We start from the raw sequence: 19,911 nt of genomic DNA, 5'->3' as shown, positions 1-19,911 counted from the left end.
GACTATATTTTGCTTTGGTATGTGTTGGACTTGTACTTATATGCAAAACAAACTTTTGCCTCATATTAGCCTTAATGTATTTCAGTTTTGGCCTCCAAATGGGTTGTGTACTAAATTAGTTTATCCAGACTATATATGATGAAAATAGGTCAACTTTCGTTATTGACTGGTTCTAGTTGGTTGGTTTTATTTTCCTGAATTACACATGTGTTTGTGGCTGCTTTGTTTTTTATGGTGCTCCTCTCGTCTCTCGATATGACATTCCAAACTAAATTAGTTTTGTTTTTGGTTTGCCTTTTGGTAATAAGGGTTTTGTTGGTTAATGATGAGTGTGATGCATGATAGTTGTTGTACTTGTTAGAGCTTGTACAAGTAAATGATTTCAAAGGCTCTTCTAATATGTTGAACATTTGTGACTTGGTTTAGGATTTGGTCAAAGTTTTTTACGCACTTGGTAGTTTTTTTTAACCTGGCATCGCTAGAGTCAGATATTGTTATTATAATACATCTCAAGTTTATACTTGCTAAAGATCCATATCCCTATGCATGCATGCAGGTATTAGAAGACAATAAAAAAAGCAAAAGGTATAGGAGGCGATGCAAGACAAGCAACCTTTGACATCTGAATCTGATTCTCACTTCAGTCCCAAGTCAAATTCAGAATCGGAAGGTTTCAGTGCAGATTCAGAAAGCATGACGCTTGAAGTTGTTGCCCTTCGCAAGAAGTTAAAAGAGAAGGCGAAGGCAAAACAAAGGCAAAAAAAAAGGAAAAGGAAAAAGGGTTGGCCAAGCAAAAGTTGAAGGGAAAACTGACTGACAAAGATGATGAAAATGTATGGATTATTTGTACTTTAATTTTGTAATTTAGTTTTAGTATTTTATAATGTATGGATTATTTGTACTTTAATATTGTAATTTGGTTTTAGTATTTTATAATGCAACATTATACAATGCAACATTACACGGTTGATATGTGTAGGAACCAAGCCTGAATTCCAATTGTCGGATAGCTAGAAATAAATCGTATCGTGGTACAAAGGCACTTGATCTTGCTGTTTATGTGGTGAGTGGAAGTTTTATTTGTAAGGTTTTTTATATAGGCATATATTTGGATACTATATTCTGATAAACAACACTAACTTTTTCTTATATTTTTGTTTATTCTAATAGGATAGTTCAAAAAGTCTGGGAGGTCAAGTTAAAGAGCCTGGCAAAGTAATAGCAACCTATTACCAGCACAAGAAGGTATACCTTGCAAACACCAAAATATGTAGGGAGGTATTCTTTTTCTTATTTTGGTGGCAGCAGCTTATTGTTTGTGGTTGACTTTTTGAGTGAGAAAAGAAACCATGTATAGAGCAAGTGACTTGACTTTTGGTGGACACTTTCCACTATTGTCAGATAGTACATTTGTTAAGTAGAGTTGTTTCTTTGTATACATCAGTTCTAATTAAATTATAATATAACAGTCATGATACATGCATCCTATGTTCCTATATATTCACAAAATGTTGTTGAAATTTACTAAATGCTTATATGTTCTCTGATTTTATTTCTGTCTTGTTTGTCTTATTAATCCTTTAAGTTGATGATTTTCTTTATGTCTTGTTTGTTTGTCTTACTAATCCTTTAACAAATTAGTATGCTCTCTCCATTTTTTGCTAGCTTGCTTGTCTTATTAATCCTTTAAGTTGCTGATTTTGTTCTGTTTTTTTCATTTTGAAGATAATGTCAAATGTCAATTGTGCCATGGAGACTTTAGGGAGGGTTGTTGCTTCCTTTGACCCTACCAAGAGGCGCATTGTATCTGATATGGGGTTCGAAAAGCTGTTGTATTGTGCCGGGAAAAGTCTCCCACGGAACTTGTCATATTGGATTGTTGCCAGAGTAGATGTGAAGAATAAAATTCTGGTGGCCGTCGATGGAAAGAAATTCGGTTGAACGCAGTCCAAGTACAGTGGGTTCTTGGCCTTCCGAAGGGGAAAAAACCTCTTCTGAGGAAATTTGTTAATGAGGCTTTAGAAGCCTATTTATATGACAAGTACAACACTCATATGGGGCACGGTACTTCTGGTATTTATAGGAGCACTCTATTAAACGCAGTTGAGGCCCCTATAGATGATGAGGAAGAGTTCAAGCAGGTTTTTGTGCTGTTAATGCTTAACATTCTCTGTGCAACATCCTGTCATAGAGTGAGCAAGAAGCAAATGCACCCAGTTTCCGTAGCTTTTCTCAAATCAAAGAAGTATGACTGGTGTTCTCTAGTCTTGGATGAGTTTCTCCATGCTCTACAGGGTTTTAGTAAGAGGTTCTACGCAGTTGGGTAGGCACTTTGTCTTGGAGGGCTGTACGTATTTTTTGGCGATAAGTGTAATTTATTTTTTTAAATTAATTTTTCATCCTAGTTTTTTTTTTAATAATTTTTTATGCATGTTCTACAAATGCAATGCAGATCTTGTATCTGGATAGACTACAAAGGATTCCTGTACAATGGGATGTCTACCCACGCATCAAAGTGTGAACCACAGATGAAATAAAGAAAGCATAAAAGGAAGATCAGTTGGAGAGTCGTGATTATGGGAAACTTGGGGTAAGTGTGCATTAGATTTTTGTTTAATTGATTTAGAGTTATACATGTTCTGAATTTCTCATCAATATGTAAAAGTGAAATTATGATAATAAAATTTGTTCTAGTTCATGGTTTTTGAACTTTTACATTTATTATAATAAACTGAAATGAACCTGGTGTGGATAAATAGGCTTGTTTAAACTTCAACAGGTAGCCAAGGGCAGTTGAGTATATCATTATCTCTGCAATAACAAACTCTATGAGATCTTTGACTTGAAAAGCAACTGCCATTTTCAGTTGTTCAACAAATAAGAACTACATAACAAATAATGAGCTGATTTTGATTTAGTCCCTTCAAATTGCACTCATGACTAACGTTGAATGTTCTCCTAAATGTTTGGTTTCTCTAAAAATTTTACTTTTCCTTTTGAAGAATTGTTCAGTGCTACATTGCTATTACATGGTGGGATCAAATTTTTTTATTATCTTAAGTAAAAAGGAAGATTTGATGAACTAGTTATTGACTTTCCTGTTTAATATCTTAATATGTTGCAATGTTTGAACTGATTAATTATATGGACGCCAAATTATCATTTTGTATTATGTTTTAGTTTCATTTGAAGCTAACACGCTTACAGGAGAGAGGGGGGTCAAAAAGTTGCAACACATTTTCTTTTCCCATCACCATCTCAAATGCATCATGTTTCTGATGTTCCTTTGGAAGGTGGGCTTTGGAAGGTGGGATAGGGGAACTTGACCATGACTTGTTTTTAAAAAAAAAAAATTCACAATAGGAGGGACAAAAACTCCCAACAATGAGAAAGAAAAGTTACAAAATTAAAGCTGAATGAATAATTACAATTAAATAGATAAAAAACTTTGTAAGACCGAATGGTTTGTAGGCCCATTCCTTAATTGAAATGGAATAATTTTGCGGAGCTAGGGTAAAGGAGGGATAGTGTCAACCTTTCATATCCAAAATAGCCACTTTTAGTTGAGTTATCGAAAAGTTGGATGGGGTAAGATCATCTGTTCATAGTTAAGAGTTCAGACAGCCTGTCTGTAATAGTATTCTGACTATATAGTGCAGGACACACACACACACACACACATACACGTACCTTCCATGTCATTTGTTTTCTCTTTTTAGGCATTTGAATCTTCTGCTGATGTGTTTTATACTAATAATTTGTCATGTGTTATAGTGCTTTACTGTGGAGGAGGTGTCATACAGTATACTTAACCACCCAAAACGAGAAATGGACACTCTCCCGACTCGAAGACATTTCAAACGGAGAAGTGTAGGGAATAAATTTCAAGCGTTAACCCCTAGCTTGAACCCCACTGTGATCATACACTAAAGTACGGTGGCGTCCAAAGGAAAAGAAGATAGAGCAAAAGAGTCGCCAACAAGTTTTTTTTAGGAACTTGTAAATCGTTCACGAGGTGAAGGTTACACCCCTTAACGATCCAAGAGATCGTCAACTCCATAAGGTCTTGAACCAAATAAGGGTTCGGGGATGAAGGTACAAATCCAACCTAAAAGAGATTGAACCTGCCCTAATGATAGGCCTCTACTTTATTCATGTGCGCTTTCTGATTAACATGCAATCAATATGATTAACCCTAAACCTGTTTATCTATGTTGGTTGAATATAATGCACAAATAAACTATTATTGGAGATCACTTGAATTATAATCACATTAACCCTAAACAAGATTATTAATTATCTTATTAAGCGTGATTACAAATACCAATTCCCTTTAAACATGCATAAAAGGCGTGATCAAGCAATAACAATAAATAATGTATCAAGCAACATAATAAATAATCAATCATTAGAATAAACATGAATAATTATAATAATAATAATATTCATAATCATCATAAATTATAACAATTATAATCATAATCATGTTCATGTTAATATTAAAGCATAAAAAAAATAGCAAGATCCTAGGCATGATACTAACAAGATTAAATAACAAACCCTAGCATGTCACTAAGCAATAAAAATCAAATCTTTAACCCTAACATGATATTAACATGAATAAATATTAGGAAGAAAATAGGAAGCATCGTAACAATCATAATAAACATATTTGATATTATAACCTTTTCCCTAAACATGATACTAGGAATATCATAATAATAATGTAAACATGATTTCTACATCATAATATCAATTAAAACCATTAAAGCACTTACTTTGATGCTTCGTACCTCTTTCGAATAACAAAATACACACGTTAGTAACTTCAAGGAAAATAATAAACAAACAATTAAATTAAATAATTGAAAGAGAGATTTGGGACCAAACCCTCAGAAATTAAACCTTTCACGTCTAGAGCGAAGGCAACTTCGAATATGGCTAGGTGTTTCTAGATCTTGCGAATGCGGAATTTTGTATGTGAAAACAAGGTTTAGAGAAAGAAAGAAAGATGAATGATTAAGAGAATGAGAGAATTAATGATTGCAAATGAAAACTGATTGTAGAAGAATGTTAATTAAAACTGACTGTTGATGAGAACTGGTGAATGAAAACGGAGTTTTTAATACGTTATTTATAGAGAAAATCAGCCAAAAAGATAAAATAAACAAAACAGAGTCTGGCGCACGAAAAACAGAGCTGACCACAACCCTGGATAACTAGCGCCAGGCACCAACACTAGCGTCAGGCGCCAATGCCTTGAGTCAGGCGCCAAGCCTGTTTTAAACGCATTTTCGAAAATCAGATAAGTTTGCCGTACTGGAGGATAAAATCATATAATTTCCTCGAAAATGCTATTTGATTTTAATTAAAACTCTGAAAAGTCAACAAAAGTCAATTTATCAATGCTAATTGAATTAGGAATGAGAAGAACCTTCTAGAAGAATCTAGAAGACTAAAACCATTCCTAATTGCATTAGGAATGATAAATCATATTAGGCCCTCCCCTAGATCATTGGGCCGCATATAAAGCTCAAACCAGGCCCAGTTTAGTAAATTGGCCATAATTTCCTCAATATTCATCGGAATTGGGCTTATAATATATCGTTGGAAAGCTCTTGTCAAGCCCCATCCAACTACACTACTATTGGACCCATATCATGAACCAACCAAACTGGATTGGCTGTTTTCTTAAAATAAGTTTTCAAAAACAGAGAGAAGATAAAAGAAATTAAAACTATCCGCAACACTAGACTTTCCACACTTTCGCTTCATTCGATTATGATTCGACGTGAAAGGTACTCATCACTGGGTTTGGTTTTGGGGAGACACAAATGGGTGTCTACAGATATGAAAAAAATATTAACATGGTTACCTCAATTCAATTAGTTCAGAGATAAAGAGACTAAAAAACAAGCTAATCAAGATCAACATAATCAAAAATAAACCATATCAAAATAATACATACGTAAAAGTTTCAGTGTCCTCGTGGGATATGAGAGCGCATCCAAGTAATATTGTTTGTCCATGGTGAATTACTCCAACAATATTTGCAAAGAGCAAGTCGTACTTATTCAACAAAAAAGTCGTATCAAAGCACACTACATCACCGAAATCCTCATATGCAGCTCTGCTACGCGCATCAACCCAAAACACATCTTGCAATACCCCATTTGCATCCAAACGATGTATGCGGTAGAAGTTTTTATTATTCTTTTGCATCATTAGGAAATAATTCATCATAGCATTGCTGTCCCCATCCTTCAATTTTAGCTTCTTCTCCCTTGACATCAAACTATTCACATCCTTCTTAGTAAAGGGCATATTCTCAACCCCATTCCTCTCACAAGCCAACCACTTCTGCATAGTAGCAGCGGGGAGCCCCATATCGTCTCTAAAATGCAGTTTACGCCTCACATACGACATCTTTTCCAACTCCTTCAACCTGTATTTTGTCACTAGCATTGATTTTGAAGGTGATACTTGATGGGGTTTATGCTTCAACTCCACTCTTACTATCTCCCACTTACCATGATCCCTTAAACCAGCATACATCCCGGCTTCGCAACCACATTTTTTCGACTTCTTTGTTGCAACCGGCTCCCCTTCCAACTCCTTAGATAATCTTTTCCCACCAACCCTCCTTCGGGTGTCTGGAAAACCTACACACTCACATTTCCATGTAACATCACTTTTAACCTTGCGACCATCTTTTAGAGTTTTGTATGCACTTTGGCCAAGAACCACACCAAACCCTTCCTGCTTGCCAAATGCATTATAGTACATATTAGCTTCTTCCCATGAATCAAATATCATTCCCACTTCAGGTGGGGGGTCTATTTTAATTATGTTAAGATTCACCATATTACCTCCATCACCTCCAACACTATCCATCCCCACTCCATCTTCATATGGACATAATTCAACAATATCAACACCAGCCCCTTCCTCAAAGTTTATCAAATCCATTGCAACACCTTCATCACTATGAGACAATGAAACATAAACATCTTCTGCAACCTCTGAACTTAACATCACTGCCTCAATCTTCAATAAATTATTTTACCATAAGTTAACAACATGTGTGACAAACAATCAATCTTTAACAATTAATCTATATAACAAGTACTCTATCAGATGACATCAGAAAAAGCCAGTATGTTTTTAAATCAATCCTACTCTTATTTCAAACTTTCATGAGATTTCAATGTATTATATTGTACAATTAATGCCAACTACCTAACCTATAATTTTAGCTAAGCATCAATAATTTTAGCTAAAGAATATTGTCTACTGTCATAAATAATACTTCCTCAGTTCTTTTTTACTTGATCTGTTTCTTTTATCACGCTTGCCAATGCACAAGTTTAACCATCAATAATTTTAATACTCTATAAGTAAAAATTATAAAAGTTATATATTGTGATAGTACTTATTTAGACGATTCTAACAAGATCCTACATGAATACGTTTTTCTTTACCTATAATTCACAAAAGACAGTCAAAGGTGGGTTGGTGAATAGTGTAAAAGTCAAAGCGGGTCAAGTAAAAAGAACGGAGGAAGTATTGTTTTATTTCAAACTTTAATAGAATTTGTGTGTACAGTTAATTACCTAACCTAACCTATAATTTTAGCTAACCAATAATTTTAGCAATAAACAACATTGTCCACAGTCATCAAAAGTTTTGTCATTTGTGATAATTAATATTGTCATGTGTGAAACATGCTAGATTAACAAATATATGTTCCAGACCAAACCCCAATTCCAAAAATGCACAAATCCACTAATCAAATTAATCCCAAGAACAGAGTCAGTTAACATACCTAATTCCAGCCAACTAAGTTATAATAGCAACAATCAGCTCCATTGATGTCCGCATTGCTAAATCCGCTCACAATTGACGCGCTTTTACCCCAGTTATTCAATTTATCCCCTCATCTTTAACCCCAAAAACCCTTTATTATTCACACAATAAATGAGTAATGGGGGCTGAAGAAGATGAGGACTCAACGAGAAAATGAAGATGACAATGGGGGCTGAGAGAAGATGAGGATTCAACAGATGAAGATGAGATGAAGAACCCTAGATTCTCATCTATGTCTCTGGATGAATTAAATCAACCCCATTTGCAAAATAACGGATTAAATTGGCGCCAACTATGTATACACTTGGGGCATACAAGTTTATACGTACAAAATACACACAAATACAAGATAGGGGCCCACCAAAAACATTTAATATTCATTAAATTTGTGTGCTGGTCCAGCACCTTACTCAGCTAAGTGTTACGCCAAACTCTCCTAGTCTCTTCTAATATAGCCTTTTTTATAGGCCAGTAAGTCAATGTCCAAATTTCTACCTAAGATATCATGATATAATTGTCTTTGCTACATTGGTAAAAAGTTTTGTCATTTTGGCAATGTCTTAGAAACTTGTTACTTACTCAATACTCACCCTACTCTTAAGACACGATTAACGTCAACTAAGCCTACACAATAGGAATTAAACAATCCATTTGGTATCTTGAATACCATAATGTTTTCTTAAAATTTGTTCTGTATCATTCAATTATATTATTTACTTATTATACATTCGAGAAACTTATACAAATTGTACGTATAATATTATTGTTATATCATAAAAAAATGATTGAAATATGTACATAAAATAAACACATAATAATGGACCAGCTACTGCACTTAAATAGCTTGCTGGCTCTTGGCGGTGGCTACGAAGATGTGTTTCGCTTTTGTGAGGAACTTTCGCAAATCAACAACATATAAAAAATATATATATATTCAAATTTTTTATTTTATGGGATTTATCAATCTATTATACTATTAGAATTATTTATGTTGGTGAGTGTACGATGTAATTGTTTATTGGTGTAAAGTTGAACCTAATGGTTTAATGTGTGACTGTATCTTATTAAGATACTTGGACAAAAAATGGTGCATAAGCCGTCGAGCCTCTTGCAATTATAAGTTCATAACTTTATTATGAGTTGGTAGGTGTTGGATATTCGCCATATTGGTGTTGCGGAAGATACTAAAGATTTGATATTGGAGTGTATGATGGAGTAGGGAATATAATGTATGTGTGAAATTTTTGAGAAATAAATATACGTCACGTAAATTATGTCATATATAATATTTCTTAATATAATTATGCCACACAAAATATTTCTAACAGATAGCTGAATATTAATTTTATCGTTGTTCATTATAAACTTGCAAGTTTATTAATAAGTACTTAATAAGCTAATATACACTAAAGATGAGAATTAGCTAGAGACTAGATAAGTCTATGTGACATAATATGACTTAACATGAAATTGAAAATAGCAAGGCATGTCATGAAAGTGTCAGGACATGGGCCTGGACAACAAAAGGTGAAAATGGACAAAAATGGAGAGATTGTATATTTATGGAATTAGAAATTTATTCTTATATGAGAAATTAATTACCCACGTCACTCAAAATTCTTATGAATTGCAATTTTTTTTTGAAGAACCAAATAACTTAGGGCCATTTCAAAAAATTGTGTGAAGGAAACTATTTTCCATGAAATTAATTTTCATGTTGACCAATCGAGCACTAAAGAATTTTTCTATCAATATTATTTTACGTAGTTTTAATTTTATCAATTGAAACTATGAGTAGAGGTAGTGTCAATTCGAGCGTTCGGGTTGGTTTGGTGAGGTCGCATCAGGTCAGGTTTATTCCAAATGTGAATTTTGCTGAATTATTGTATTCATATCAATAAAAACATAGTAAATAAAAAAATTTCAAAATAGATCAATCGAATCAGTTTTTGACACCTCTGAATATATAAAAGAATCATGGTTTCCATGTTTGGAAGATTTTACATAATGCTCTCCCAACTGCGTCTTCACTTGTGTTAAAGGGGCTACCTATTGACCCTACTTGCATTTTTTGTGGCTGTGCATCTGAATCTGTTGCTCATATTTTCCGTGGTTGTCAGTTTATTCAATTGATTTGGGGTATGGTTTCCTGGGCTCTCTTCCGGTTCCTGTCGATTACATCCCTTTTCAGTCTTGGTTTGCAGGGGCTATTATGCAGTCTGTTGCTTCTAAAAACCGGACTTATTTAGATAAGCTCTTTGGCCTTTGCTGGGCGACTTGGCTTACTAGGAATGGGGCCAGATTCCGCTTAGAAGTGTATTCTCCGTATACTATTATTGATTTAGCCTCGTCCTGGAGCACTCGAAGCGAAAAAGCTCGCCAACTGGACAATGTCTTGGTCTCCTCTCCTCCTGGTTTTTCCCCTTGTCCTCGGGCTTTTATTTTGCAGGGTGCTCCCTCGGAGATATATGATGTCTTGTTCTTTTGTGATGGTGCTTGGGATTCGGGTTCTTCCTGTGCGGGGGCTGGTTGGTGTTTTCAGGATCCTATTTCGTCCCAGGTTTTGGGGGGTGGGGCTAGGGCTTGTATGGCTAGTTCTGCTCTTCATTCTGAATTGTTAGCTTGTCTCTGGGGTCTTCAACATGTTCGTAAAAAAGGGTTCACTAAGGTTAGAATTTTCAGTGACTGTTTAGCTATGATTCAGTTGCTGTCGGCTTCGAGTACGGTGGATATCTTGGTTACATGGATTGTCGATGAAATCCGGTGTATTTTGTCCTCTTTTGTGGCCTGCTCCATTTACAAGGTTTCTAGATCTTCAGTAGATGAGGCGCATTCTCTAGCTGTTGCAGCTCGTTGCAGGGAGTTATTGTTTTATGTTTTTTAATGTTTTGTTAGTTTCTTTTGTAAAAAAAAAAAAAAAAAAAAAAAAAAATGTATGAGAATTACTCCATATTACATCAATCAAGCCCAATGTAAATTTATCACAGATTGACCATAATGACCAAGACCAAAAAAAAGTAATTTTAACCGGATTCATGTTCCAATCCTTAAAAACCCCTGAAAAAGATAAAGAATCGTGTTCCTCGTTTTCAGTATCGCCACAAGTTAGTGCAGTATCAATCAGTCAATCACTAAAACAAAACCTAAATGAGAAAGAAATTTAACTTAGGCCAGTTTACATATTCGATAAAGAAAAAAGAAAAGAGAAAAAAGGAAAAGAAAAAGTATTGTTTTTAATCAGAAGACAATGACCACTGACCAGCGATCAAACAACTAATCTTCCAACCCCATTAACTTTTTTTAATTATACTTTTTTTAATTATACTTTTTTTAAATACATGTACTAGTAATAAAAATTCATTACTCCCTGTCCCTAATTTCACAACTGTAAAATCCCAAAACATAAGTTGATGATAATTAATACGGAGTAGGTGCCTAATGTATTTTGTAAAGTTTTTAACAATTGCATAACATTAATGCATTATATGGGTTGGGGCCTTGGGGGAACTCTCCACCATGACTGAACATATACACTATGCGTGAACATATATATATATATATATATATATATATATATATGAAGAAAAGAAAATTAAACAACTCCTTTTGCATGCCCCCGGTTTACAATAATTTTATTGTACATCGAACATTTTTGTGAAAAATGACCCTTTCTCTTTATAAAAGTGACGTTTTTTCTTTACAAAAGTGACCCTTTTTATTACAAAAGTGACCCATATTTTCACAAAAGTGACCTTTTTTTTTTCACAAAAGTGACCCTTTTTTTTCATAAAAGTAACCCTTTTTTTTTTTTACAAAAGTTAACCCAAAACAGAGTATCCACCGCCCCATGTTTGCCACCATCAAAGTAGATGAGGTGAAATAATAGATACCCACAATAAGGTATATATGCAATTGGGGTCGAGGTATTCGGAGTTGTTGTAATCCCGGACTTCAAACTCGACAAATCGGGGGATGGGGGGAGGTCAGCGACGTTGGAATCGGGGGATTGGGGTGGTCAACAAGGTCGAAATCGGAGGGGGACGCCGGATTCTTGGGAAAAGCTAAGGGAGTGGCGATGGTGGTGGGTGTTTTTCTCGGTGATGAAGTTGCCCAGCCAGCCCGATTTACACTAATTTAGTGTAAACCGGATGTTATTAAGAGTTTGTGAAAATTAAATTGTTTTCGGCCTAAACGATAAAATGATAAAAAAAAAATTGAAATTCTACTAGGGGTCTGTTCTCTTCAGCTTAATTTCAGTTTAGTTCAGTTCAATTTAGTTCAAATCAGTTCAGTTCATTTCAGTTTAGTTAAAATTTATCTCTCTCGTAAATAATTCATTTTAGCCCTATTCAGTTCATTTCAGCTTCAATTAGTTCAATTCAGTAAATCAAAACATACCCTAAGTCGCTTAGCATGGAGGAATGAAAATTTGGGGAATAGAGGGTGTAAGTGAGAATGAGAATTGGTGGTGGATCATTTAATATCCCTTGATTTTAGATGTCGTATTTTTTATTAACGAATTGATTTTTTCAAATTAAAAAACAAATTAAAATTTACTAGTTTTTGGAATTCAAAATAAAAAATTTAAAAAATTACTCCTAGTTTTACCCTTTTTTTTATTATTATTATTTTTTTTTTTACAAAGATCACTAAAAAGAACAAGACAAACAAACTATAAACTAACAAACACGTAAATTAAAAGGACCAACTAAGGAACTGACGATGACGAGCACACCCAGCTAACCAAACGGACCAACTAAGGAACTGATGATGATGAGCACACCCATCTAACCAGTGCGTAGGAACAACTCAATCTCTAAGAACCTTGAGAATTCTAAACTAGTTTTACCTTTACCATTACAGATTGGAAGTACAAAGTATGCGTCTTTACTAAGGACCTGATCACTTCAGCTTAATTTTAGTTCCCTTCAAATCAGTTCAGTAAATATGAACAACCCCTAAACTTGCGAATTCTCACTCTTTGATCTGATCATTTCCACCAAACAATGCCCATTCCCATTTTTTTAATGTAATTCCCATCAATCAAACATTGGTTTATGGAGATTGGGTTTTTATAATCTCATTTCCAGCCCATAATCCCACAAATCAAACAATAAATTTTTTTTCTAAAAAACAATATAAGAGATGTGAGAGGGATACAAACATAGCAATACCTGAAGTTATGCATTACACAGTTTTACAAATGGTAATTGTTTTAGGAAACTTTAATACTCTCATTTCCTCTCATCTCATCTCCTCTCCTCTCCTCTCCTCCTCTCTTCTAGGGTTTCTCCAAAATCTTGGTCGTTTAGGCCGGAAATAGTCTAATTTCTTCGAAAATTAGACTATTTTCAACCCTTTTCCTTTAAATTTATTTAGTTTTGCAATTTGAATTTCAATAAATCTACACAAGTAGTGTAGATATTCGTCTGTCTCCCTATGGTGGAGTGTCTCCCTATGGCGGAGTCGTTAGTTTAGTTGTTTGTTTTTGTTTAGGGTTTGTTTTTGTGTTAGGGTTCATCAAAAAAGTAATCATCTTTTGCCCTATTGTCAGTTCTTTGGTGAAGATTTGTTCGGGATCACAACGGTTATCAAATTTTCAAATGCGTTCAGGCGAATCAGATGAGAATCATCCTTACGGCTACAACAAATCGTTAGATTGTCTCTCCGAAAATGTTGTATATTCCAGCGATGTGTGCGAGAGATGTACCACAGTGCAAGATCTTTTCAACGATCGTAGCTTTGATGAAGGAAAACCTAATTTGATTCAATTTTATGTATTTGTTAATTTAGATTTCATTTGTAGATGCCGGATGACTTTTTATTAATGAATTGATTTGTTTCAAAAAAAAAATAAATTACAAATGGTATTTCCTTTATCTATTTATTTATTTGAGAAAAGAAAATTAGGGAATTAAAAATTTATCAATTTGTAGATCTTGACAATATCATAAAAAGATTTATTTATTGATATTGTTGACATACTTACAAAAATAAATTAGTGTAGGCAATTAGATCAAATCTTGAAAATTAAGAAAGGCAATCGAATTTAAAGATTTGATATTATTTATTTATTTTCATTTGATTATAAAAATAAAACAAATTGTGTACAACTTTTACAATTATTAATTATATAGTATGTGAGTGTTCCTCTTTACTTCACCTTAAAAAAATAATATTTTGTAAAAATACTTTCAGTTCACTAAAATTAAATAAGTTCAGTTCAGTAAAATTAGTAAATTTAAAGAAAAAATATAATAGAGAATCAATAAAAAAAAATTTCAGTTCAGCAAAAATAATTTTTGTTCAGTAAAATTAGTTTAAGTTCAGCAACAATTTTCAATCCAGTAAAAATAATTTCAATTCAGCAAAAATAAGTTGAAGTGAACAAGGCCTTATAGTTTGCTTATAATACTTTGCAAAAAAAAAAATAAAAAAAAAATAAAAAAAAATAAAAATTAATAATACTCCCTTTGTCCGTTATTGATAGTCCTTTATGGCTAAATTTTAGTTACAAAATGTTTCACTCCATTTGTATTTTCCAACAACTATTTATATTAATTTTTTTTACCAAAATTATCTCCAATTTACAATGATAGTTTTGCAAATTTAAATTTCCCATGTAAATTTTGTTTTTCTATTTACTTTTATTACTATCTCTCATAACTTTTTTTTGTATATCCAATGTAAATTAATCTTTCCAATATACTTAAATTACTACTTATTCGTTTATTTTTATAAATTCCTGTGAAAATTGCTCATAAGGAATTATCAATAAGGGACTGAAGGAGTATTTTAAGACGAAAGGAATAAAATAAAGATAAGGACCCATGTTAAGAACTTACGGTACAATATTTATAAAACGGAAGAAGTATAACGCAAATCTTAAACAAAAATATTAAATACAATAAATATAACTAATAAGTACACAGCAGTTAGTCCGTAGTTTTTAATTAACTCGGTAACCCCACTTAAACCAATCTTCATCTCCAATCTCTCCTTCCACACTTTCTATAATCTTTACTCTCTATAGTCTGTCTATACACACTGTCCCCTCTCTTTCTCTCTCCTTCTCTCCGTGTGGAAAAATGCAACGTATTACCGTTTCCAACAATTAAACCAAAACCCAAAACTCTCTCTTTCACTCTCTCCGATCTCCTCCTCTTCTCCAACAACAATGAAGTCAACCACCAAACTCCGACCACAACCACCCTTACTAGTCGTATTACTTGCCATCACCTTCGCTCTCTCCCTCCTCCCCTCCGCAACCCCCGCCGACGCCAACCCCTCCGACTCCCGCGCATTGTCCGCTCTCAAAGCCGCCCTCCCCGGCCGCTGGAACACCTCTGCTTCCAACGCCTGCCAATGGCAAGGCGTAGTATGTAATACAAACGGTCGTGTTGTCGAGCTACACTTGCCCGGGGTCGGATTAATAGGTCGGATACCGAATAATGTTTTGGGGAATCTTACTTCGCTTAATTTTTTATCTCTGAGGTATAATGCGTTGTCCGGGAATATTCCGAATGATTTCTCTTCGTTGTCGCAGCTTCGGTATCTTTATCTCCAGCATAATAATCTTTCCGGCGAGATTCCGGCGGTTTTGTTCTCGATGAAGAATTTGTTCCGGCTTGATTTGGCCGGGAATAGATTTTCCGGTGGGATCCCTTTAGGGTTTAATAATCTGACTAATTTAGCTACATTGTATTTACAGAGTAATCAATTGACGGGTTCGATTCCAGATTTGAAGATTGGTAATCTTAAGCAGTTTAATGTGTCTCATAATTTGTTAACTGGGAGTATCCCTTCGCAGTTTTGCGGGATGCCGTCGACGGCGTTTGAAGGGAATTCGCTGACGGCTTGTGCTGCTACTGCACCTTCTGCCAACCCGAATGATAGTGGAAATGGTGATGGTGGGGAGAAGAAGAAGAAAAAGTTGTCTGCTGGGGCGATCGCGGGGATTGTGATTGGTTGTGTGATCGCATTGCTGGTGATTCTGCTACTAATTTTCTTCTGCTGCTGTAGAAAAAACAAAAAGACTGAGCAACAGCCTGGTACAAGGTCTGTGGATGCAGTTGCTGCGGCTGGTGCTGCTGGTGGTGGTGGTGCTAAGCAATCTGATGTGGAGTCAGGGGCAGCGGAGCGAGCTGCTGAGAGGAACGGTGAGAGCTCAGGTGCTGTGGCCGCGGCTGCTGCAGCTGCTGCTGCTAAATCCAGTGCTAAGAGTGGAGGTGGTGTGGACAAGACATTGGTGTTTTTCGGTAATGGGCCTAGAGTGTTCGATCTGGATGATTTGTTGAGGGCGTCGGCTGAGGTATTGGGGAAAGGCAACTACGGGACGACTTACAAGGCGTCTTTGGATAACGGGGTGGCGGTGGCTGTGAAGCGATTGAAGGATGTGACAGTGACGGAGAAAGAATTTAGAGAGAAACTCGAGGAGATTGGAAGATTAGAACATGAGAATTTGGTGGGTCTTAGAGCTTACCATTGTAGTGCTAATGAGAAGCTTCTAGTTTATGATTACTTCCCAATGGGCAGTTTGTCTGCTCTATTACATGGTAAGAAACTACTATTATTTTCATGTGTTTCAATTTTTGTAGATTTTGTTTAGTATTGTTGTTTGCTTTTGGTTGATTGAATGAATTATTAGGTCTATTGTGAACTTTTTTATTGCTTTCATGAATCATGATGATTATGCATTTGCTCATGATTTCTGGATCTTTTTCTGTTGTATACTATGCACCGCAGTTCTTATTGGATCTAAGTATGTTAGAAACAATATAAACATTTTGAGGTGTTTAGAAGTTCGATACATACATGGCTAGGAGTAAAAAATCCTTGCTGGTTTGAGACAACTACATTGATTATTGGTAATCTTGTTATAATTACTAAAAGTGCTTGCTTGCGTTTTGAGTCATGATAAGTGTTTATAAGTGTTTTTATATGCTGAGTCCATATTATATACAATCTCGGATTTGAGATCTGGTCAATGATCAAGCGCGTATTCTTATCTAGGGAGTAATCTTGTTGCTTAAGTTTTTTGGTGTTGATGTTCTTTGCTAATTTAGTTAGTGGGTGTCTATGAAGTTGGTTGTACATCAAGTTCATGCCTGGAAAATAGTGTATTGTGTATTGGGTATGTTGTGTTTTGGGGTTTCTACTTAAACTTTTATCATCTAACCTTCACCAAATCATAATTGTACACTAATTGTGTGGTATATCGTTAACATGAAGTTTAATGTCGCAACTGATGATTTGGCATTTGATGCTACTTGTTAGCTGTTGTTTTTTTAAGTTATTTCGTTTCTGTTGTGTCGTAGTTTGTAGCCTACAACAAAAGATCCGTTTAATAATATGTGCCCCACTTTCTTCTTAATTTCACAATCATGAATAACTACTTGCATTGTTTGAGAATTTTGATGTTGACAATGTAGATTTGTATGTATATTGAAAGCTCTTGCAGAAGATTCGCTTGTTTACAGTAAATGTAAATAAGGTTTACAACAGAAAATAACAGAAAATTTTGTTTTTTTTTTCCTCTCTTTTCAATAGGTAACAGAGGAGGTGGGAGGACACCGTTAAACTGGGAAACTCGCTCTGCAATTGCTCTAGGAGCTGCTCGTGGCATTACTTACGTCCATTCACAGAACCCCACAGCTTCCCATGGTAACATAAAGTCATCTAACATCCTTCTTACCAACTCTTATGAAGCTCGAGTGTCAGATAGTGGCCTTGCACAACTTGCAAGTCCAAGTGCAACTCCAAACCGTGTAGCTGGATATCGTGCACCAGAGATCACTGATCCTCGTAGGGTATCTCAGATGGCCGATGTGTACAGTTTTGGTATATTCCTCCTGGAGTTGCTTACAGGCAAGGCTCCTACCCATGCTCTCTTGAACGAAGAAGGGGTGGACTTGCCACGGTGGGTGCAGTCAGTTGTTCGGGAAGAGTGGGCTGCTGAAGTCTTTGACATGGAGCTCCTAAGATATCAGAATGTCGAGGAGGAGATGGTTAAGCTCTTGCAGCTCGCAATTGACTGTTGTGCCCAATACCCAGACAGTCGACCATCAATAGGTGATGTAACCAGCCGCATTGAGGAAATTTGCCAATCTACATTATCGTCCGGACAAGACCCACTTGCAGACATCATTAGTGATCCAGAAAACACACCTTCCAAACCAAGCTAATCCTCCCTATACAATCCGTGTCAGGTGCGCACATCCGTCCATCCAGCAACATCAATTGATAACAAACACTATCAATTCTTACAATTGTTTACCTCAATTATAGAAATATTCAAAATTGTTTGTTTATTCTTAAAACTCTCCTTGTTTGATTGAGATTCATTCCCCCCATCAACGCTCTTTGTGTACTTACTTTTCTCTTCTTTTTTTCATTTTTTTTTTTATTTTTTAAAATTCTTTTTTTTTTCCATTAATTTTGTTTATTTTCAGGAACCATTTATCTTTTCTTTTTCACTTGTAATTTTTTATTCCAATGTTTTTGTACTTACATTCAACATCATTGATTGTTGGTTGTGTGGAGATGAAATGTGAATAATTCATAAATCCTCATTTTCTCTTTACTTTCATAATACCTTTTCTTATACTAGTAATATGTTATCGAGAGAAGTGTCCTATTGAACTGGAACCACGGGCCCTAGCCTCAAAGTGTCCCGGTTGATTTTGTTGCCATAATTATATCCAATTATTCTTTGGTACCACTTTCCTAATACTATGCCCTATTTTTTTGTCTTCTAGGAATTTTGCTTTTGATGCAAGATTAATTTGGTGAAACTTATACAAAAACAAAAACGAAGTAGATAAAACATTGTTCTTTTGATGTGGAAAGAAGTTAGGGGAGTTGATTAGTTCTTTGAACAACCGAATGTTAGTCTTGAAAGTAAAAGTAGTGTTGGATTTCTTTTCAAACAAATAGTAGAATTTATTTTTAGATTAAACAACTACTTCTACTTTTAGTGTTTGATTCCTGTTTAGATGCATACAGGTGTTTGGAGGGCCGGATTAGATGTGATACCCACTTAATTGCACGTTAAGACAACGTGTTTATTGTATATTATGACTTAGCTTTATTCTCTCATCTTTTATTGTGGGCCCTCTTGTCCTTTAACAACGTTCCCTTGGCCTAATACACCCAAAATGAAATTAGATATTGTAATGGCATATACATTATACAATGAGGTGAAGTGAGCATGGTATAGAGCTAGGCATGGGCCACGCTAGCAAGCCAAGAGATATGGTACTAAGGAATAATTTTAGCCCTAATAGGTTGTAATTTGTTATTCGTTTAAAGAACTTCTTGTCAATGAATATGGTACTAAAGTAGGTTGTATATAAGAGATCGTGTAGGATATGTCGTGCCGTGCCAATGAGTCCCTTGCAATTTTGCTTAATATTCTTGTTTAGAAATAATGAGGTTTGTCAGAGGAATGTCTGTGTCAATTTACATAAGTGATGTCTATGCATGACCCATCGATTTGTCTCTCATTTAATTGTCAGAGGAATAGCAAGCTAAATGTTGATTTATTATAAGTGAATATATATAGGTCAAATGATTTGTAGCTCAAATGCAAATAAAAACTTATCATCTAAGAAATTATTCCATTTTTTAAATTCCTTAATTTCATTGGTTTTGTCCTCCTGCTATTAATTTTCATAATTACTCCGTAAAATATACAAAGTAAATAAATAAGAGTTGTTGAATTAGTGTATACTCACCCGGAGAACTTTTCATATTCATATAAGAATCATTCCTAGTAAATAATGTTTGTGGAATCAGTAAATAGTCAACCCCTTGGCCTTTAGGGTGATTTTGTAAATAATGTTTGTGGAATCAGTAAATAGTCAACCCCTTGGCCTTTAGGGTGATTTTGTCAAGAGTTTGGTAGAATGTTTGCGATATTAGCCATTATCTACATCCAAAGATCCAATGGCGCCTGAAAATTAAAACTTGAACGTTACTTCTTCCGTTGTAGGTTATACAAAAAATTGGAGTAACTTTATATAATCTGCATGTCTTTACTTTTGT

General features: G+C 34.9%; 2 protein-coding genes and 1 long non-coding RNA gene across 3 annotated transcripts; 2 read left to right on the top strand and 1 right to left on the bottom strand.

The window, feature by feature from the left end:
• Window positions 1–560: 560 nt before the first annotated feature.
• LOC145555899 (uncharacterized) lies at window positions 561–1,812 on the top strand. Its single transcript, XR_014091611.1, has 4 exons — window positions 561–833; window positions 980–1,063; window positions 1,171–1,245; window positions 1,726–1,812. It is a non-coding gene; the product is annotated as an uncharacterized LOC145555899 (long non-coding RNA).
• A 4,140-nt stretch (window positions 1,813–5,952) lies between these two features.
• On the bottom strand, window positions 5,953–7,035 carry LOC145642815 (protein FAR1-RELATED SEQUENCE 8-like). The gene has a single exon (XM_081693980.1). It carries the CDS (start codon window positions 7,033–7,035, stop codon window positions 5,953–5,955), a length of 1,083 nt encoding a protein of 360 aa, XP_081550106.1.
• Window positions 7,036–14,859: 7,824 nt separating this feature from the next.
• On the top strand, window positions 14,860–18,222 carry LOC145555897 (putative inactive receptor kinase At3g02880). The gene is made up of 2 exons (XM_081617614.1): window positions 14,860–16,421; window positions 17,416–18,222. Exons 1-2 carry the CDS (start codon window positions 15,044–15,046, stop codon window positions 18,048–18,050), a joined length of 2,013 nt encoding a protein of 670 aa, XP_081473740.1. The 5' UTR covers window positions 14,860–15,043; the 3' UTR covers window positions 18,051–18,222.
• Window positions 18,223–19,911: the final 1,689 nt, after the last annotated feature.

This window comes from Chenopodium album, chromosome 8 (genome assembly GCF_948465745.1).
Source record: "Chenopodium album chromosome 8, dcCheAlbu1.1, whole genome shotgun sequence".
NCBI classification, from domain to species: Eukaryota; Viridiplantae; Streptophyta; class Magnoliopsida; order Caryophyllales; family Amaranthaceae; genus Chenopodium; species Chenopodium album.
This window is presented reverse-complemented; position numbering and strand designations above follow the sequence as displayed.

Bases quoted from the DNA above. Each gene is read 5' to 3' on its own strand.
- LOC145555897 (XM_081617614.1), top strand. From the start codon at position 15,044: ATGAAGTCAACCACCAAACTCCGACCACAACCACCCTTACTAGTCGTA. The intron at 16,422-17,415 runs GTAAGAAACTAC...TCTTTTCAATAG, and splicing joins TTTGTCTGCTCTATTACATG to GTAACAGAGGAGGTGGGAGG.
- LOC145642815 (XM_081693980.1), bottom strand. From the start codon at position 7,035: ATGTTAAGTTCAGAGGTTGCAGAAGATGTTTATGTTTCATTGTCTCAT.